This window comes from Nerophis lumbriciformis, linkage group LG22, assembly GCF_033978685.3.
Source record: "Nerophis lumbriciformis linkage group LG22, RoL_Nlum_v2.1, whole genome shotgun sequence".
Lineage (NCBI taxonomy): Eukaryota > Metazoa > Chordata > Actinopteri > Syngnathiformes > Syngnathidae > Nerophis > Nerophis lumbriciformis.
Genome location: NC_084569.2, coordinates 42,074,959 through 42,095,385, shown reverse-complemented (window position 1 = coordinate 42,095,385; position 20,427 = coordinate 42,074,959). Strand labels below are relative to the sequence as shown.

General features: G+C 39.8%; 1 protein-coding gene across 9 annotated transcripts in view; it reads left to right on the top strand.

Moving 5' to 3' along the window:
- LOC133615351 (RNA binding protein fox-1 homolog 2-like) overlaps positions 1–20,427 on the top strand; it is a 153,099-nt gene that overhangs the window by 32,050 nt on the left and 100,622 nt on the right. For 8 of the 9 annotated variants that reach the window (XR_012051097.1, XR_012051095.1, XR_009816705.2 and 5 more), the window contains one exon: positions 9,617–9,667. Coding sequence is in view for 4 of the 9 variants with exons in the window: in XM_061973885.2 (XP_061829869.1) it covers positions 9,617–9,667 (51 nt within the window). In the remaining 5 variants the exon portion in view is untranslated. Of the gene's footprint in view, positions 1–9,616; positions 9,668–20,220 lie in introns of those variants that run through there. The other variant, XM_061973888.2, reaches the window with a different exon arrangement.

Here is a 20,427-nt window from a genome sequence, read left to right as displayed (position 1 = left end):
AAATTCAATATAAAAAAATTCTGTATGTAAATTTTTTTTGGTAAAAAAGTCAGTATGTAAAAGACAAAGTCAATGTAAAAAAAATCAGTGTAAAAATAGTATGTAAAACAAAATCAGTGTAAAAAAAAATTTAGTGTAAAAAATAGTATGTTAAAAAAAAGGGAATAAAAATTCAGTATGTAAAAAAAAAAAAAGTAATTAAAATTCAGTGTAAAAAAATTCTGTATGTAAAATTTTTTTTGTAAAAAAAGTCAGTATGTAAAAGACATAGTCAATGTAAAAAAATCAGTGTAAAAATAGTATGTTAAAAAAAATCAGTGTAAAAAATAGAAGGAAAAAAAAAAGTGAATAAAAATTCAATATGTAAAAAATATGTAATTTAAAATTCAGTGTATAAAAAATTCAGTGCTAAAATATCTGTGTCGAAAAATTTGCTGCTTCAAAAAGCAACACTCAGTTCCGGTAAATTAAGACTGAAGCAATCGATCCTGTCTTAGAACCAGCCAATGAGGTGTCAAGTTTGACGTCACGTGACACGGGTCTTGCAAAAGCGCATAAAAAAGGCAGTTCACCTGGGCACAATAAAACATAATTAACATTTCAATGATATTTTCAAACTCTAGATATGATTCCAATTGTTCGAACGAACAGAGCGGCTCAGTGTTTACCGAGCAAAAAGCCTAATGGCGAGTGTCAGACGGAGGCAGGTTTTTTTTCAATGAAATTATCAGCAGAATTCAACCGCAAAAACCTAACCTAAATTCAGTGTAAAAAAAAAAAGCTCTGGTCATGGGGACGGCGTGGCGAAGTTGGTAGAGTGGCCGTGCCAGCAATCGGAGGGTTGCTGGTTACTGGGGTTCAATCCCCACCTTCTACCATCCTAGTCACGTCCGTTGTGTCCTTGGGCAAGACACTTCACCCCTTGCTCCTGATGGCTGCTGGTTAGCGCCTTGCATGGCAGCTCCCGCCATCAGTGTGTGAATGTGTGTGTGAATGGGTGAATGTGGAAGTAGTGTCAAAGCGCTTTGAGTACCTTGAAGGTAGAAAAGTGCTATACAAGTATAACCCATTTATCATTTATTTATGTATTAAGACACAAATTAACCTCCTTAATTTTTCACAAGAGGGCTCGGCGATGTGGCGGAAAACTATCACTACATGATTATTTTATATTGGTCAAGATCGATAATTATTCATATTTTTTTATGACCGATATACAAAAGCCAAAAGCAGTGAAGTTGTCAGGTTGTGTAAATGGTAAATAAAAAGAGAATACAACAAATCCTTTTCAACTTATATTCAATTGAATAGACTGCAAAGACAAGATATTTCATGTTCACACTGACAAACTTTATTTTTTGCAAATATTCGCTCATTTAGAATTTGATGCCTGCAACATGTTTCAAAAAAGCTGGCACAAGTAGCAAAAAAGAGTGAGAAAGTTGAGGAATGCTCATCAAAGACTTATTTGGAACATCCCACAGGTGAACAGGCTAATTGGGAACAGGTGGGTGCCATGATTGGGTATAAAAGCAGCTTCCATGAAATGCTCAGTCATTCACAAACAAGGACGGGGCGAGGGTCACCACTTTGTCAACAAATGCCTGAGCAAATTGTTTAAGAACAACATTTCTCAAGCAGCTATTGCAAGGAATTTAGGGATTTCACCATCTACGCTCCGTAATGTCATCAGAAGATTCAGAGAATCTGGAGAAATCACTGCACGTAAGCCATGGTATTACACACCTTGAATCCCTCAGGCGGTACTGCATCAAAAAGCCACATCAGTGTGTAAAGGATATCACCACATGGGCTCAGGAACACTTCAGAAAACCACTGTCAGTAACTACAGTTGGTCGCTACATCTGTAAGTGCAAGTTAAAACTACTATGCAAAGCCAAAGCCATTTATCAACAACACCCAGAAACACTTTAAAAATCTTGTCTATGCAGTGTATTCAATTGAATATAAGTTGAAAAGGATTTGCAAATCATTATATTCTTTTTTATTTACGATTTACACAATGTGCCACCCTCACTAGTTTTGGGTTTTGTAAAATAAGGACCAGGATGGATGGATGGAGAAACATATTAAATGTAAAAAAAATATTTCAAATGTATCCCTTTGGTTATAATCCCTTTAGCTATCAAGGCAGAAAGGAAATGTCAACACAATCAATGTAAACAAACTTGTAAAATCACATTGAACACTGGAAATGAAGGTGGCAAAATAAGAATTAGGTAAGAAAAGCTGTGTAACAAAATAGTGTGAAGATGTCAACCGAGAGAAACCTGAGAAGAACTACACTATGTGCTCTGTGCTCAAGGGTTAGTGTGGAATTACTCATTAGGAGCGCCTTGGTCTGACTCTGACCACAGTCAGTTTAAAAAAAATAAAAAAATTGCCATACTGTTGAGGTGACTTTTCCTGTTTTATCTGCGATTTCTTTGCACTCACTTTTAATTTCTCTTCTATCTCCATGCAGAGAATCAACCGCGGTACAAAAAGACGGCGCAACCAAACATAATAGTTGATACTGTTGCCTGATTGGCTGTTACCGTGCCACTCAGTGATCACTTCCTGCATTCCTCGATTAGCGGGTGCCGTTGTTCATGCTTGCTTTTCTGCTTCCTGTTTCCTCCAAGGAAGAAAACAAATGTACCAAACGTTTCATTGAACACATTTTTTGTTGATATTGACGACATGTCATGTCAGATATATTGATATCATTTCATCGCCCAGCCCTAGACACTATAAAGAACGATTTAGTCCTTAAATAAAATAGTGAACATACTAGACAACTTGTCTTTTAGTAGTAAGTAAACAAACAAAGACTCCTAATTAGTCTGCAGTAACATATTGTGTCATTTATACACCTATTATTTTCTACACATTATTCATTTACTGTTAATATCTGTTTTACTTTCTGTTTGAACATGTTCTATCTACACTTCTGTTTAAATGTAATAATCACTTATTCTTCTCTTCTTTCATACTTGACATTAGTTTTGGTGATACTACAGATTTGGGTATGGATGTGATACCAAGTAGTTACAAGATCATACATTGGTCATATTCCAGGGACGTATTTCATGCAGTGTTTCCCACACATTCATTTATTTGTGGCGGCCCGCCACGAAAGTATTACGTCCGCCACAAATGGATTTTTTGGCTTTTGACTCGCTCGACCGCTCATAAAAGCAATGGGACTGTCTGTGAATGCACCTTGTAGTTACAACTCCGGTGCAGTAGGTGGCGGTAGCCTACTATGCATTGTAACTCCGCCAATAGCACTTCATTCACCTGGTGGGCCAGAAGAAGAAGAAGAAGAAGTAAAAGAACGGACCGACCGGATCAAAATACGAGGGTAATATAGGTTATAGGTAGATAAGTTATAGCTGCATCGCTCGCGGCTCGTCATATATTTAACGTTAATCCACGACTTCACCGAGCGTTTCACTGTTGGTGATCAGCCTGACGCTGCTTCATTAACACCGCCGCTGTCTGTCCGGGGCAGACGGACGTAATAACAATCACGTGTTTTCATACCGACGAGCTAACGTGTCCAGGTTATAACCCTGTTGTCAATAAACACACATGGAGACGGTGCTTCAGATACTGCATTAATACTCAAGCTAAAATGTCCACTGTCCACTGCAGCATGTGAATGCAATGAAAATAATAAAATCTGAGCCAACCAGCTGTTAAATGTTGTCCAGGTTAATGTTTTGGCCATTAAAGGCCCTTCATTTCAAGATTTCAACTGTGATCGGGCTTTAAACAGGTGGCTGACCTGTTCAGATGGGTGTAACTGCTACTGGTCAAATAATGTGAAATAGCATTTAATTTTACATGTATGCAATGCCATTTAAATGTAATTATAGATAATAATAATAATAAATACTGTGTAGTGTTGTAAATAGTCAACGGGAAGGATTTTAGTAAGATATAAGCCATGAGCACTACACAGCCAGAAAAAAACCTAGGCAGGACAAGTAAAAATATTGGGGCAAGTAGATTTGAGAAGTCGGGCAAGTAGAAACATTCGGGCGGAGGCAACAGGTGAGACTCGGCAAACACTGAAAAATAAAGCAGGGCCAGATCAGAAATGCACTTTTCTCATGAAAAGGGTCCTAATTTATATTCTTATGTGCCTTATAGAGAGGACCACGACAAAACATACACCTCTGCCTCTGTTTCACTTCATGTTGCTGGTAAATAATATGGTTGTAGTAGTAGGCTAAAGTTAAATTATTTAGTATTCACTAATTAAAGGGGCAGAGCTTTAAGAGACATTTTAGCTTTTATATTTGATAAGATATATTTTTTGTAAGAACCACAATTAATAAATATATTTCAGTGAATAACTAATTGTTCAAATCTGTATATAAATATGTACATAAAGTGTTGTAATTATATTCCAACTCCGCGTTCTTCTTGGTCATCGCCGCTGCCGCCGCCACCCCCCGACCACACCACCACAAATAGATGCCTGCCCTGTGGGAAACACTGTCATGGGTTTATAAACAATAAAAAAAAGACAAAATTACATCGATATTTTTTTATGGACTATATGCGACTCTTATGCCTGGTATTGTTACAGCTGATGTCAGGTGTAGCGCCACCCACGGCATTTGTTTACATTGAGGAGCGTTAGCTTGCTGTTAGCGGTTAGCTATTGTATCCTCCTACGGTGTGGAGTGAAGTTTAGCTATTCCTCGTCCTCCAGTGATAATGATACTTGTAATAAACTTACTTTATGTGTCACTCTGGAGGCGATGATTAGTGATTTAGAAGTAGCTAAAACACTGTCGACTGTAAATGGATGTTAGTCGCTAGCTAGCTGGCCATGACTAAAGCACCTCTTCCAGAGTGGTGCGTCAGTGTGAAAAGCTTCACCTTTGTTAGTTTTTAAACCAAAATACGTCCATTCTGACCTTTTCTGTCTACACATTGTGCGTATTCCTCGCCTAACATGCCCAAGTCTGCTCATTTAAAAAAAAACAAACACTGGTATTTTTCAGAAGCAGTATAGTACCGTTTTTTCTTTCATTAGTACCGCGGTACTTTATTAGCAGCGTACAGCCCTAAGCCTCTTTCTAAATAACGTGGCTCACCCCCTTGCTCAGTCTGTGATTCATCTGTGCGTCACGCCATCTGTTTTTGCTCTTTGCCTGCACGCTTCAAAGCCACAAGTTGAATTCCATTCACTTTCCCGCCGCAGTCAGCATTGGTGTGAGTCTCTTCAGTCCAATGTGCTGTCCCCAAGTCACCTTCTGGCCCAGAAAGTCGCCCTCCATTGTCGGAGTGAATGCAGTCGGGAGGGGAAGTGATTCCTTCAGCAGGCAGCTGGAGGTCAGGACTCTCCTCTTAGTGCTGTGCCGTCACTGCTCTTTAGTACAGCAGCCCACACCTTTAGGCCTACTTCTCTCTCTCCTTCCGTCTTCGTCCTGGTCTCAGTAGGAGGTGATGTTTTCTCTGCAGGCAGGACTGTACTCTCTCATTGCTGTCCAAATATCAGCCTCCAGTTAACTCTCAGCCATTGTTGCAGTCTTCTGCTCGACTTTTGTGTCCCTCTGCAGCAAACAATAGCCTCTCTTGTCAGGGCCAAGCACCACAAGGTGGGGGCAAGGGACAGACATAATCTAATTAAGTCATTACAGGACAATTAACCACAACACTAGTTTCTGGGACACCCTTGATGAGTGGGCGCCTCTGCCTTTTGTGTGCGGACTTTGATCACTTTCCGGACATATGTTTGCTCTAAAAGTCCAGACAGGCTGTTAAAAATGTGTCTTTTTATGTTCAGACCCAACATACAGTGGGGCAAAAAAGTATTTAGTGAGCCACCGATTGTGCAAGTTCTCCCACTTAAAATGATGACAGAGGTCTGTAATTTTCATCATAGGTACACTTCAACTGTGAGAGACAGAATGTGAAAAAAAAATCCAGGAATTCACATTGTAGGAATTTTAAAGAATGTATTTGTAAATGATGGTGGAAAATAAGTATTTGGTCACTTCAAACAAGGAAGATCTCTGGCTCTCACAAACCTGTAACTTCTTCTTTAAGAAGCTCTTCTGTCCTCCACTTGTTACCTGTATTAATGGCACCTTTTTGAACTTGTTATCTGTATAAAAGACACCTGTCCACAGCCTCAAACAGTCAGACTCCAAACTCCACTATGGCCAAGACCAAGGAGCTGTCGAAGGACACCAGGAAAATAATTGCAGACCTGCACCAGCCTGTGAAGAGTAAATCTACAATAGGCAAGCAGCTTGGTGTGAAAAAATCAACTGTGGGAGCAATTATCAGAAAATGGAAGACATACAAGACCACTGATAATCTCCCTCGATCTGGGGCTCCACGCAAGATCTCATCCCGTGGGGTCAAAATGATCATGAGAACGGTGAGTAAAAATCCCAGAACCACACGGGGGGACCTGGTGAATGACCTGCAGAGAGCTGGGACCAAAGTAACAAAGGTTACCATCAGTAACACACTACGCCGACAGGGAATCAAATCCTGCAGTGCCAGACGTGTCCCCCTGCTTAAGCCAGTGCATGTCCAGGCCCGTCTGAAGTTTGCCAGAGAGCACATGGATGATACAGCAGAGGATTGGGAGAATGTCATGTGGTCAGATGAAACCAAAATAGAACTTTTTGGTATAAACTCAACTCATCGTGTTTGGAGGAAGAAAAATACTGAGTTGCATCCCAAGAACACCATACCTACTGTGAAGCATTGGGGTGGAAACATCATGCTTTGGGGCTGTTTTTCTGCTAAGGGGACAGGCCGACTGATCCGTGTTAAGGAAAGAATGAATGGGGCCATGTATCGTGAGATTTTGAGCCAAAACCTCCTTCCATCAGTGAGAGCTTTGAAGATGAAACGTGGCTGGGTCTTCCAGCATGACAATGATCCCAAACACACCGCCCGGGCAACGAAGGAGTGGCTCCCTAAGAAGCATTTGAAAGTCCTGGAGTGGCCTAGCCAGTCTCCAGACCTCAACCCCATAGAAAATCTGTGGAGGGAGTTGAAAGTCCGTGTTGCTCGGCGACAGCCCCAAAACATCACTGCTCTCGAGAAGATCTGCATGGAGGAATGGGCCAAAATACCAGCTACTGTGTGTGCAAACCTGGTAAAGACCTATAGTAATCGTTTGACCTCTGTTATTTCCAACAAAGGTTATATTACAAAGTATTGAGTTGAATTTTTCTTATTGACCAAATACTTATTTTCCACCATAATTTACAAATAAATTCTTTAAAATTCCTACAATGTGAATTCCTGGATTTTTTTTTCACATTCTGTCTCTCACAGTTGAAGTGTACCTATGATGAAAATTACAGACCTCTGTTATCATTTTAAGTGGGAGAACTTGCACAATTGGTGGCTGACTAAATACTTTTTTGCCCCACTGTATTTGTGCGTTGGCTATAGTTGTATGGCATACTAGTATAGTACCGCGATACTAATGAATCTTATTCCATACTATACCGCCTCTAAAAAGCCTTCTACTATCCAGGTGAGAGGCATGATTTATGATCTACCATAAAGTTCCAGGGAGCAGGGATGATGTCAACATCACACACAAGCTAGTGATCACGGCATCCTCATAAATAGTTTGTCTGTGTTAGTGCTTATAACAACAATATCACTAATACTTGTTGATATTAAAGTCATGAAATGTAGATGGATTATTGTTGGTGCTTTTTGGATGGTTTTTTATTGGGTTTTATGAGCAGAATGTAGGACTTCCCGTTGGCTCTGCTGTAAGCAGACTTAAAAAAAAAGAAATCCATCCGTCGTCATGTCTTCCATAATGCTTGTGAACTACAGACCAGTTTCATTACTTCCACAATTCTCCAAAATCTTGGAAAAATTATTCAATAGTCGATTAGATTTATTTATTAACAAAAGTGGGACGCTTGTGGAGAACCAATATGGATTCCGAGCAAATATCTCAACATCAATAGCACTAACCAAAATAACAGAGGAAATGACCAATGCAATAGATGGTAAAGAATGTGCGGCCGCAGTATTCATGGACTTAACAAAAGCATTTGACACAATTAATCATGATATTTTAATACGAAAATTAGAACGATATGGCATCAGAGGTTTGGTATTGAATTGGGTAAGAAGTTATTTAACCAACAGGAAGCAATATGTAAAGATGGGTGAAAATATGTCAACACGGCTAGATATATCCTGTGGTGTACCCCAGGGGTCAATACTGGGACCAAGATTGTTCAATCTTTATATAAACGACATTTGTAAGGTTACGAAGGACTTAAAGTTGGTTTTATTTGCAGACGACACAACTGCTTTCTGTTCAGGAGAGAGCACACAGAAGATAATACAAATAATAACAAATTAAAAAGATGGTTTGACAAAAACAGACTATCTTTGAATCTCAGTAAAACTAAAATAATGCTATTTGGTAATAGTAGGAAAGAGCATCATACACAAATACAAATAGACGAAGTAGACATAGAAAGGGTAAAAGAAACTAGATTTTTGGGAGTATTAATAGATGATCAAATGAACTGGAAATCTCATATACAAAACATACAACATAAGGTGGCAAAAAACATTTAAATAATGAATAAAGCAAAATATGTCCTGGGCCAAAAATCACTACATATTCTCTACTGCTCGCTAGTGTTACCATATCTGAGTTATTGTGCAGAAATATGGGGAAATAACTACAAATGTGCGCTACATTCGCTAACTGTGTTACAAAAAAGATCAGTTATATTAATACATAATGTTGGATATAGAGAACACACAAACCCTTTATTTATTAAGTCAGAAATATTAAAGTTTGGTGATTTGGTAAAATTGCAAACAGCTAAAATTATGTACAAAACAAACTATAACCTGCTACCAAAGAATGTACAACAATTCTTCTCAACTAAAGAGGAGAAATATAACCTTAGAGGAAAAAAATCATTTAAAACATTTATATGCACGTACAACACTTAGAACTTTTAGCATATCAGTATGTGGAATTAAATTATGGAATGGATTAAGTAAAGAAGTTAAAAATTGTACTGATATGATCCAGTTTAAGAGGTTGTTCAAAATAATAGTGCTTACAGAGTACAAAGAAGAAGAATTATGAGAAATACTTTCAACCTTATTGAAAATAAGATATTCTTCATCTCAGTATGTTAATAATGACTGAATTAATTAATTAATTACATATTACAAAACTGTTGTATACTAATTCATAGATGTTATTTTATTATATAAAAAGGTCAGTAAATGATTCTATATATTTGTAAACGCTTGAAGTGGGAAAGGGCTAGGATTAAATAAGCTTTGCTTCTTCCTACTCCTTTTCGGGCATGATGTAAAATGAAATGATATGAAATTGTGTGATGTATTATGATGTAAGTGTGTTCATGTTCCAAATAAACTAAAGAAAGAAAGAAGAAAGAAAGAACGATAAGTAAAATTCACCATAAAAACTGCAGTTCCCCTTTTAAAATGTGTTATGGGATAGAAATGTGAATAAAGTCTGCTCTTTCTCAGTGATGTTTTTTCAGCTGCTCAGTAGAAGTTTTGGTCTGTCCCCTTAAACACCACCTGCACTCTTCTCTTACAGAACAATGAGCCCTTAAATCCCGGTTTCCATGGATACCCACCTCACAGTCAGGTATGTCTTATGACCATTCATGTTCAAACCATCTGCACAGAATTCTTCACTATTTCTTCTCCTACCTGCTTTATGAAACACAATTAAGAGAGATTAGTACCGTATTTTTCGGAGTATAAGTCGCTCCGGAGTATAAGTCGCACCGGCCGAAAATTCACAATAAAGAAGAAAAAAAAACATATAAGTCGCATTTTTGGGGGAAATGTATTTGATAAAAGCCAACAGCAAGAATAGACATTTGAAAGGCAATTTAAAATTAAAGCTGCAAGCAGCATTGGTCGGGCCCGCGTATTTGGCAGGTGCTAGTCCTAAGTGTCCCAATACGTTTGTCAAGTTTTAGAAGTGTCCCATAACTTTGGTCCAGTGTAAGTGTCCCAATACTTTTGTCCAGTGGTAGTCATAAGTGTCCCAATACTTTTGTCCAGTTTGCGTCCTACGTGTCCCAATACTTTTGTCCAGTGGTAGTCATAAGTGTCCCAATACTTTTGTCTACTTTTAGTCCGAAGTGTCCCAATACTTTTGTCTAATTTTAGTCCGAAGTGTCCCAATACTTTTGTCAAGTGTAAATGTCCCAATACTTTTGTACAGTGGTAGTCATAAGTGTCCCAAAACTTTAGTCTACGTTTAGTCAGAATTGTCCCAATACTTTTGTCTACTTTTAGTCAGAATTGTCCCAATACTTTTGTGTAGTGTACCTACCTTGTCTGCATTGTGTGGGCATGTTGGTGCTTCCTGCTTTTGAGCAGCCATCTTAAAAAAACAGCAGCGCAGCAGCATCAGTGCAGCGGGTCTTTGAAGGGTCATAAAATCAAAACCGGAGCAGGTATTAAAAAGCTGTTCTGTACTTTTATACACAAGGGTTCCATCTCTCTCCTGTGTTAGTTTGAAGGCGAAACGACAAACGCGCTCAGAGGAGTTCGTTTTTGAAGGAAGGTGACCGGTTTTTACAAAAAAATTGTTTTGAAGGGGGAATAGCAAACTTCCTGTTGATTTTTGTTGGGGGTTGTCAATATATGAAATGTAGGTGTAAGTGAGACCTACATAGAGGTTTTTGTTTCATGTCTCTCCGACCTTCCCAGTGGGAGTTACAGGCAGTTTTGTCATATTCTTCTTCCGAGGAGCAGTTTTTTCTCCGTTTTATAAAAAAATTGCTCTAGAGCGCAATTTTTAAATTTGGGATTAGGTTTTTTTATTAGATCGCAATTTCTGCTAGTCCTGATGTGTGTGTTCAGTTCGGTGAGTTTTGAAGCATGTTAAGGGGGTCAAATTACAGCTCAAAGAGGCAAAAGTGACTGTTTTTAGTACTTTTTTGTCTTGAAGGGGGAATTGCCAACTTCCTGTTGATTTTAGCCCAAGGATATACAATTATGAAAACTAGGTCTAAGTCAGACCTACATAGAGGATTTTGTTTCATGTCTTTCCGACCTTCCTAGTAGGAGTTACAGGCAGTCTGTTTTTTTTTTTTCCTAGGGGGCGCTAGAGCGCAATTTTGAGTTTTGGGGTTCGTTTTTTTTATTAAAAGGCAATTTTCGCAGGTCCTGATGTGTGGGTCAAATATGGTGAGTTTTGAAGCATGTTAAGTGGGTCAAATTAGTGCTCAAAGAGGCAGCGGAAGAATAAGAAAGAAAGAATAAAACCTTACAAATTCAATAGGTCCTTATGTCCCATTGCATAAGGACTCCCTGTGGGAGTCCTTATGCAATGGGCCATGTGGGCCCTAATAAATCAAGAATAGTGAACAACAGGCTGAATAAGTGTACGTTATATGAGGCATAAATAAGCAACTGGTATGTTAACGTAACATATTATGGTAAGAGTCATTCAAATAACTATAACATATAGAACATGCTATACGTTTACCAAACAATCTGTCACTCCTAATCGCTAAATCCCATGAAATCTTCCTCCTCGGTGTCGCCTCTGGTATGTCCCTTCTTTCTGCTGCTCGATTGTCGTTCTCTGGTGCATATTTCACTAGGTCCAGCTTGTAATCTGCAGTATATGATTTCCTTTTCGGTGCCATTTCAGTTCAGTCCTTCTCAGTTTTTATAAGTTACCGCCAAAGTTGATGTGATCCATTTGAATAGCTACGGCAGTAGCGTGTAGCATATAGCAGCTAGCATTCCAACACCCACAATGCACTTCTGCCATGACCCGCCCCCGCCGAATTCCTTTTGGTTGACGTGTGAGTGACGATGGCTGCCATTTGCTCCGTCGCTCACGTGAATGAGATCAATAATATTATTTGATATTTTACGGTAATGTGTTCATCATTTCACACATACAGTAAGTCGCTCCAGAGTATAAGTCGCTCCCCCGGCCAAACTATGAAAAAAACGTCGACTTATAGTCCGAAAAATACGGTAGGTAGTAACATGTTCTTAAAGAGCTTTAGGGATTTAGGCCTGCGTATTAGGTGTGTCGGGGGGGGGGGGGGGGGGGGGGGGGGAATTGTTTTTTTTAATTAATTGCAATTCTTTTTTGTAATTATTCTTAATTAATTCATACAAATCGATGATAATAAAAAAAAATATATTTTTTTTTTCAATGTGTCCTGTCCAGCCACTCAGACAAATCATATACAGTATTTTCCGCACCATAAGGCGCCCTGGGTTATAAGCCGCGCCTTCAATGAACGGCATATTTCAAAACTTTGTCCACCTATAAGCCGCCCCGTGTTGTAAGCCGCATCTAACTGCGCTAAAGGAATGTCAAAAAAACAGTCAAATAGGTCAGTCAAACTTTAATAATATATTAAAACCAGCGTGATGTGGGCGCGCATGGAGTCGTATATCAACATGGACGGAGCTGTGTGAAAAAAGCCACCCGGCCTCTTCGCGTAAACTTAAACTTACCTTAACCACTCGCTCATCTTTTCTTCATCCATCCCTTCGAGTTAGCTTTTATGATGACGCCGGCTGGAAAGGTCTCTTTTGGCAAGGTCTTCCTTTTGAATATCACCATGGGTGGAAGTTTCTGGCCATTAGCATGGCAAGCTAGAACCACAGTGAAGGATGACTTCTCATTCCCTGTGGTGCGAATATTCACCGTACGTGCTCCCGTTGTATCCACAGTGCGGTTCACAGGAATATCAGTTGCTGTGAAATAGTAATCCGTGTGCGGATGGAGAGATTGCGTCTTTTCATGAACCGGATCCCTGTCGCTTAGTAGGAGCCATTTTGTGGTCTTTACAGATGTAAACACACAAAGGAAATGAAACGTAATATTCGCGCGCTTCTTCTTCTTCTACGCGGGCGGGTGGTTGCTTACAGTAGAAGAAGAAGCGCTTCCTGTTCTATGGGGGCGGGTGCTTACCTTGGCGGTTGCTTGCGTAGAAGAAGAAGCGCTTCCTGTTCTACCGGGAAAAAAGATGGCGGCTGTTTACCGAAGTTGCGAGACCGAAACTTTATGAAAATGAATCTTAATATTTATCCATATATAAAGCGCACTGGGTTATAAGGCGCACTGTCAGCTTTTGAGAAAATTTGTGGTTTTTTGGTGCGCCTTATAGTGCGGAAAATACGGTATATTGTCATACATTTTTTAATATAAAACTATAAAAAAAATCAACATATATTCAGAAAAAATAGTTTTGAACATTATTTATATACTCGGGGTGTCAAAAAATAGGATTCTCAAATTATCCGCAATGCTTAATCGATTAAAAAAAACAAAAAAAATAGAAAATCTTTATTTTTTTTAATTTTTTATCCTAATCTGTCCTGTCCAGCCTCTTGGGCCAAATCATATAGTGGATGTAGATGATCTATATCTGCTGCACACATTGACTTTACACAAGAGAAGTGTTGGATACTTCTCTTCTTGCTTTATTTCTCTTTGACTTTATTACATGTTTGGTAGAATTGTATTGGAAAAGTAAAATAGAAATGTATCAGAGGTGTTATCTATTTAATGGAGGAATGTAGTTCATCATAGAACTGGCACCCAGAAAAGTATTGATTTGGTATGAAGAATGGTTTTAAATGGAGAATTGATTCTGAATGGAATTGTGACCCCCAAGAATGGTGTGGTGCCCACGGACATTATTGTGGTGCTATAGCAGAATGTGTTATTGATTCAAGTCAGGCAGGACTTATTCAATGTCTTGCCTGAGCCAGATGTTGCTAGCTCCAAAATGGTGCTGCAGGAAAGAAACTGCTTGTGATGGAGCTCCTCTTTCAATCCTTGTCTTTTAGAATGACAACTATACTCCTTTCTCCTATTTTTGATGATCTGTTCCTAACGAGACAGCAGTTCACCTTTAGCGCTCCACTGAGAATACATCTGCACTTTCTATTTTGGTCTGCTGTGTGTTTGGGCTGTGCACCTTTCTGCCGGTGCCACAGGAGGGAAGTGTTGGTCTGCTTCTCCTCCTTGGGAAATGTCCTTTTCCTCCCCCACCTCTACTCTCAGCATCTCCTTTCTCAGAACACATTTCTCCTACAGTCTGCTGCAGGAGCTTCAACTGGAAGATTTGACCTGTCTAGTTAAAGTAGCAGCACAGCGGAAAACCAAGTTGACTTTATATGTTTCATTGTTGACATTAAACCATACCTAATTGTATTTACAATCTGCAAAGTATGTGGAAATACTGTGTAAACATCAGAAAAAGCCATAAATTCAGTCAGCCATTTTGAATATTCCGCTCCGAATACCTTCGGCTATTTTTGGAGAGTGACATCATGTTCTGCACTCTAACCATATTATTAGGTCAGTCATTCTGGAAAATGCAAACATTTGAAAGAGATGTGCTGTTTGTCATTCTCAATCCTTATCAGTGACGTGTGGCGAGGTTGATGGCTGGTGAGGCACTGACTTCATCACAGTCAGATTTACAAACATATGAACCCTAAAGAGTATCTTATTCACCATTTGATTGGCAGCAGTTAACGGGTTATGTTTAAAAGCTCATACCAGCATTCTTCCCTGCTTGGTACTCAGCATCAAGGCTTGGAATTGGGGGTTAAATCACCAAAAATTATTCCCGGGCTCGGCACTGCTGCTGCCCACTGCTCCCCTCACCTCCCAGGGGGTGAACAAGGGGATGGGTCAAATGCAGAGGACACATTTCACCACACCTAGTGTGTGTGTGACAATCATTGGTACTTTAACTTAACTTTAACTTTACACATACAAACTGTAGCACACAAAAAAGCACATTAATAAAAAAAAAACGTTATTATGGTTGTGCTGGATGCACCCCCGCCGTAGAATGCACCCCCTGACGGGAGTGTTATAACTAACGCCCACACTTAAACTTTCCACGTGCAAGATTGAATCTATTTAAAAAATATATTTAATAAGAAGCCAAAAAGTGCAAAAACAATAATGTTCGTGTTGGGAGAGTTGTGAATGAATGAAATATGAAATCCGTGCTGCAGTCTGCAGGTGTACCTAATGTTGTGGCCCTGCGGTCGTTCGCGGCTCCTCCAACGCGAGCATTGTTGTTTTTGCACTTTTTGACTTCTTGTTGGGTGACTTTTTTGAGTGGGTTCGGTTTTGCACGTGGGGGGTTTGGGTGTGGGCTTTGGTTGGTGTGGCACTCCCGTCGGGGGGTGCGTTCTACGGCGGGGGTGCATTAACCGGCATTGGGAGGCGGGATTACTGCGAGCCTCAGCCAGTGCGTCTTCGCAGCAGTTTTATGATTGCTCAGCACAAGAAATACGTTACACACATACAGTTGTTGACAAAATACACTGTACATTATATACCTCAGCCAACTAAACTATGGAAATGTATAATATAGTTCATATAGCAATACGGTCTCACTGCACAGCAGTTAGCCGAGTCCGGAATCCATGTTGAGGCACTGAGTGACGTGCCTCAACTGGCTGCTGATCACCGCACCGTCTCTTCTCAGTATTTGAACGGCAAATGTGAAAATTCAGCGATTTTGAATACAAATAATCTAAAACTGGTGAAGTTAAATGGAAAATAACTTTATAGTATAATCACCGGATACATATAACAATTTAATTAATTTTTTTTCTTTTTACATTTTTTTTCTTTCCATGATGGCAGGTGAGGCCCCGCCTCACCTGCCTCCAGTGACCGCACGTCACTGATCCTTATGTAGTTGAGCTTGTTTATTTGGAACATGCATGCATACAACATGATACATCACACATGCATGTAGGGCTGGGCGATATATGGAACATACTGGATACATCGCGGGTTCGTCTCTGTGCGATATAGAAAATGACTATATGGTGATATTGGAGTATACGTTCTCACGCAGTTGCTTTTAGCTGCGGGCATTACACTACATGCTTTTCTCACTCTATCTTGTCTCTCCTTTACACAGAGACATAAAACAAGCGCACCTTCTTACATACTGTCGGCGCCAAGTCCTGTTGGAACTTGAAATCTCCATCTCCATAGAGCAGGTCAGCACCAGGAAGCATGAAGTGCTCTAAAACTTGCTGGTAGACGGCTGCGTTGACCCTGGATCTCAGGAAACAGAGTGGACCGACACCAGCAGATGACATGGCACCCCAAACCATCACTGATGGTGGAAACTTTACACTAAACTTCAGGCAACGTGGATCCTGTGCCTCTCCTGTCTTCCTCCAGACTCTGGGACCTCGATTTCCAAAGGAAATGCAAAATTTGCATGGTTGGGTGATGGTTTGGGGTGCCATGTCATCTGCTGGTGTCGGTCCACTCTGTTTCCTGAGATCCAGGGTCAACGCAGCCGTCTACCAGCAAGTTTTAGAGCACTTCATGCTTCCTGCTGCTGACCTGCTCTATGGAGATGGAGATTTCAAGTTCCAACAGGACTTGGCGCCTGCACACAGCGCAAAATCTACCCGTGCCTGGTTTACGGACCATGGTATTTCTGTTCTAAATTGGCCCGCCAACTCCCCTGACCTTAGCCCCATAGAAAATCTGTGGGGTATTGTGAAAAGGAAGATGCAGAATGCCAGACCCAAAAACGCAGAAGAGTTGAAGGCCACTATCAGAGCAACCTGGGCTCTCATAACACCTGAGCAGTGCCAGAAACTCATCGACTCCATGCCACGCCGCATTAACGCAGTAATTGAGGCAAAAGGAGCTCCAACCAAGTATTGAGTATTGTACATGCTCATATTTTTCATTTTCATACTTTTCAGTTGGCCAACATTTCTAAAAATCCCTTTTTTGTATTAGCCTTAAGTAATATTCTAATTTTGTGACACACGGAATTTTGGATTTTCATTTGTTGCCACTTCAAATCATCAAAATTAAATGAAATAAACATTTGAATGCATCAGTCTGTGTGCAATGAATAAATATAATGTACAAGTTACACCTTTTGAATGCAATTACTGAAATAAATCAAGTTTTTCAAAATATTCTAATTTACTGGCTTTTACCTGTAGATAGTAGTTTTTGTGTACTATCGACTTTGTTTTGATCAAACAATTGTATGTAATAAGAGAATAAAGGAAGTAGTTTAAACCTTTTGCTGATACTGTAAAATCGCCTATAGCATTCACTATGAATAATGTAAACACATTTAGAGTAAATACATGTGATCGGTATTGGTATCAGCCAATCTCCTTTATGATCAGTATCGGAATCAGCAGCATAAAACCCTGATCTATTATGACATTGACAATGACTACAATAATGAGGTTAATAATAACTCTTAATAACCGTAATTATAACATTAAGTGTAATAGTATTACAAAAATGTTAGTAGCAGTTATAATACTATTACTTATAATGGAAATACCTCTTTAACTAATTATGATTAAATGCAACTTTTAGTCCAAATGTTATGAATTAGAATAGGAATAAATTGCTGGAACTACTTTCAGTAACAGTTATTAATGATGAAAAATAATAATGATTAAAATGATAACAAAACAATCCCTGCTGGGGATTAAGGCTAATTTGGTCAAAATACTAAGAATCTCATCAAAATACGATAAGCCTTGTTTCAATGACTGGTCCAAACCAAAATGGATTTTTTTTGTGCGTCCCGTCATAATAGACATTTTTGTTTTTACACCTATAGGTGGCGCTACAGAGTGATTGGGTAGTGAGTTTTGAGGTCCGCATTCAGGACCGCCATAGTAGCACATTTTTCTTTATTGCCCTGAGGTGCTTGAAAACTTTGGTGCGTTTAAGGCCCCCAAAGATGCAGAGAATAGGAATAATATGAATAACATTAATAACTACAACATTTTGATTAAGATGGTGACGAGTGTCTGAATCCGTGAGTTTTAGGTGTAACCGTGCACAATGAGCTATAGACCTAGCCCAAAACATGCTCACATTAAAATGTAACACTTAGCATGCGTGCTAACGATGGCATGCTAACAGTTAGCATGTCTCATATATCAAGTAACACAGCCGTGTAAGGTGTATGGCTGCGGAAGTAAAGAAAAAAGTGAAAACAACAGCAAAAAAAAGTTATCATGCTAATATTAGCTTGTTAGCATGCTAACGTTTGCAGTCTAACAGTTAAAAAGTACCAAGTTATTTGACTCTGGGGTAAACGGAAGCAAATTTAGCTAAAAAAATATCATGCTTATATTAGCAAGCTAACGTTAGCATGCTGTCAGTTATCGTGTCGAAAGTAGACAAGTGTGTGAACAAATTGAGACGTTAAGCACCGAGCTACGTGAAAGTATGGCTGAGCTACAAGACGAGGTAACCTTGTCTTTTTGGTGTTTGTCTCAGAGCAATCGTCCTTTAAAAAGGGTATGTACTAGAGATGCGCGGATAGGCAATTATTTCATCCGCAACCGCAAAATATTCTAATTTACTGGCTTTTACCTGTATATGGTGTATGGTGACATGGACTAAACATATCCACATATATATAGTGTATGGTGACATGGACTAAACATATCCACATATATATGGTGTATCATGACATGGCCCAAAAATATCCACATATTAATAAAAGGCCATATCGCCCAGCCCTTGTGTACAGTACTGTAAACGAAAAAACTTATAATAAGTGAAAAAAACAACCTGTGAACGAAAAAACATGCACAGTAAATGAAAAAAACATCCTGTAAATGAAAACATGTATAGTGTAATTGGGAACAAATATACAATGAACAAAAACACATAAAAAACGGGGGAAAAAGTAAATTTCTACAACATTTATTTCACTTAAAGCGGGTATTTTTTGTAACGTAACCAAGGTTCAAGGTTCAAGGTTCAACTTTATTGTCCCCGCGGGGAAATTTGTCTTGGGCACAGTGCATCATTGCTTTCTTAACATACCCAAAAACAACAGAACAAAAACACAAGCACAGACACAACCACAACCATACAACTAACATTTAAACATCAGAACATGGAGCTTGATAGACATAGGTGGCACTTTGATGTAGGCATAAAATCTACAGTATGGACATAAAGATAAAGTACCAATGTGCATTGCACTAGAGCTCATGGATAAAGTGCTGTGTGCTAAAGTGCTTAGTTCTAAAGTGCTATGTGCTAAAGTGCTATGTGCTAAAAAAGTGCTAACCTATGTATTAAAATTCTATTGCACATTGTTGGTCAGCTTAATGGAGGCTGGGACAAATGATAATTTAAGGCGGTTAGATTTGCATAGTGGGACCCGGAGTCTTCTCCCTGATGGCAGGGTTCCATATTCAGGAAAGAGTGGGTGTTGTGAGTTGGAAATAATTTTCTTAGCTTTTTTCCTAACTGCCTGCTCATAGATGCTCTGTATAGGCTCATATTCCCCCGCGTTAAAGGAAGAAACACAGTTTTAAGAAGACTCCTGTACACAAAGTGCTGGTTGTTGCTGGACTAGTGAGGTGATTGCTGTCTTACAGCACATGAGAGTGCTCCCAGCTATTTCTATTGCATGGAAATATTCAGGAAGATGATTGTGTTCAGTATTTGTCGAGGCTTATTTTTGAATGAAAGCTTGTTGATGATGTGTTTGAGGAAGGAAGCCCTTGTGCGAGTCCACTGATGAGTCTTTCTTGACTCCGTGTGATGACTGCACATCTGTGTGTACATATGTGTTTGCCAGTCTTTATCACCCATTCAGTCTGTGTGCTTAATCCTCATTCATCCTCTCATCCTCCTCACTTACAGCCCTAATCCTGTCATCCCTCACTCTTTTTTCCCCCACTCATCCCTTTATCTCTTTATCCTGTTATCTGCCCGTGGCATCCACTGGCCCATTGTCCCTGCCCGTGTGGACCAGGACTGCCTCCCAGTACTCGCCCTGCCCTCCTGGACCCGCTTCCAGCCAGACTCAGCAGATGTCTGAAAGCTTGGCACCGGGGTTTTCTTTCCGCAGAGCTCCATCCCTCCCTTCTGAAAGTGCACTCTCATCCCTTCAGCCCAACAGTGTTTAGACGTGCATAGCCTCCTCCACAACAAAGTGCTGCATTGCAGTGCTGTGGTAGAGGTTCCTGTTCAGGTTTTCAAGTGGAATCACGACCGGTATTCCCTCGGTTTTTTTTTCTCTTCTTCTTCCTGTGTTTTGAAAGCGACTCCAGCTCGTAGCTCACCCACGCAGCTGGCCGTCTTTAGACCGGCCGAGTAGCTACGGCTGCTTTTTGGAGCTGACGAGCTGTCATGCAATAAATAAATCATCTAAAAAAGCTGCAGTGCAGTGGGGGTTGCCTTCTGTACTCGCACGCTGCCAGTGGGAACAGAAGGCAGCCTTTTCTTGCCTCCCGTTTGAGAAGACGTACCCTTGCTGATCTCAGCCCAAGCAGGGTTTCGACCGTGGATGCTTGGACGCAGTGGCGGAACCAGGAAGTTTAAAAGAGAGGCGGGAACAAGAGCAG